General features: G+C 46.3%; 1 gene segment (V, D, J or C); it reads left to right on the top strand.

Moving 5' to 3' along the window:
- Window positions 1–279: 279 nt before the first annotated feature.
- Window positions 280–896, top strand: LOC114644667 (immunoglobulin kappa variable 3-20-like). The segment is given in 2 exon segments: window positions 280–352; window positions 562–896. Coding segments are annotated over 2 exon segments (384 nt in total).
- The last annotated feature ends 634 nt before the right edge of the window (window positions 897–1530 follow it).

Genomic DNA, 1530 nt, shown 5'->3' with positions numbered 1-1530 from the left:
TATCTATCTATCTATCTATCTATCTATCTATCTATCTATCTATCTATCTATCTATCTATCTATCTATCTATGTAAGCACTCAACAAAGCGATATACTACAAAGAATTTGAATTGAACATAAAGTATAGTAGCAGGTGGTGTCATCCTTTCTCATCTCACTACAACCCTCCGGGTGCCACTTTACATAAAAACTCCTTTTAAGTAAGCCCACCCACACCCCCACCCGGCCCTCGTCCCGCTCCGCTGCTCTCCCGGCTTTTATAACTTCCTCCACGAGACCCTCTGCCTGATCACTGAGCCACAATGACTCGCCTGCTACACTTCCTCTTGACCCTCTCCTTCTTTACTTGGGGTAAGGCTAACTAGTAAATGGTTGAGTGTATGAAGAGAATATTAGAGAGGGAGGTCTTGAAATCCACTAACTTTTTAAATTCCATTTTCTTGTATATTCACTAATGCACAAGACATAATAGCATTATCAAAATATTAATGTAAGCTAGCAGTAATTTTTGTAACAAAATATCTGATGTGAACTCTTTTGGTGATTTTTCCGCCCCCTAGAGTCCAGTGGGGAGATTGTCCTCACCCAAACACCAACAGAGAAGTTTATATTGTCTGGAGATAGCGTCACCCTTCAGTGTCAGACCAGCAGCACCATTGGATTTCAGAATGTCTGGAGGGACATGCAGTACAGCCTGGCCTGGTACCATCAGAGGGCTGGTGAGGCTCCTAAACTCCTAATTCACTTGGCCACCTCCCGCAGATCTGGGGTTTCCGGTCGCTTTAGTGGGAGCGGAGCAGGTACAAGCTTTTCACTCACCATCAATGCCATTCAGCCTGAAGATGCCGGACGTTACTACTGTCAGCAGTACAGGGAGACTCCTCTGACACGGTGACAGAGAGAAGTGCAAAAAAAGACGCCCGGTTACGCGTGACTGGGTGGCAACTGCAGGTGCTTTAGAGAAGACACTCAGGAGACTGTTGCTTCACTGACACTGATTTACAATACCAGTGACGGAGATTTGTAATTGTACTGTAACAAGCTCGGGGGTGAGGGTGTCAACTGGTCAGTTTTAACTAACAACTGAAGAGAAACTTCCGGTTTGAGTGAACGCTGGCGGGACTGGTCGCCGCTGCTCGCCGGTAACTAGACTATGTGATTTTGCTAGACTGGTGATTTTGATGGTATTTTTTGCCATTTTGCTGACATTTCTGCGTGGCTGTATATGTTGTGTATGCATTTAGCTTCAGCCTAATCTCCGTTTCGTTTGAAACTTACCGGCTTATTCTCTAAACGTCTGAGCTGCCTGTGGCCTCCTCGCCTACAATGTGAACTGGTAGGATATTCGCCTGGTTAATGTTTGTTTGGAGTCTTTTGTCGCTCGTTATCCAACCTGCGACTGGCCTCCTCCAGTACCCAGCTGCTGAGCTTCTTCGACTGCGTCTTCTCCAGTCTGTGCCTCTGCTGTCGGTGCTGTATTTTGACCCGGATGTCATACTTCTCCCTTGTCGGAGATACATCCACCGTGG

The sequence above is a fragment of the Erpetoichthys calabaricus genome, chromosome 5, assembly GCF_900747795.2.
Source record: "Erpetoichthys calabaricus chromosome 5, fErpCal1.3, whole genome shotgun sequence".
Classification (NCBI taxonomy): domain Eukaryota; kingdom Metazoa; phylum Chordata; class Cladistia; order Polypteriformes; family Polypteridae; genus Erpetoichthys; species Erpetoichthys calabaricus.
This window is presented reverse-complemented; position numbering and strand designations above follow the sequence as displayed.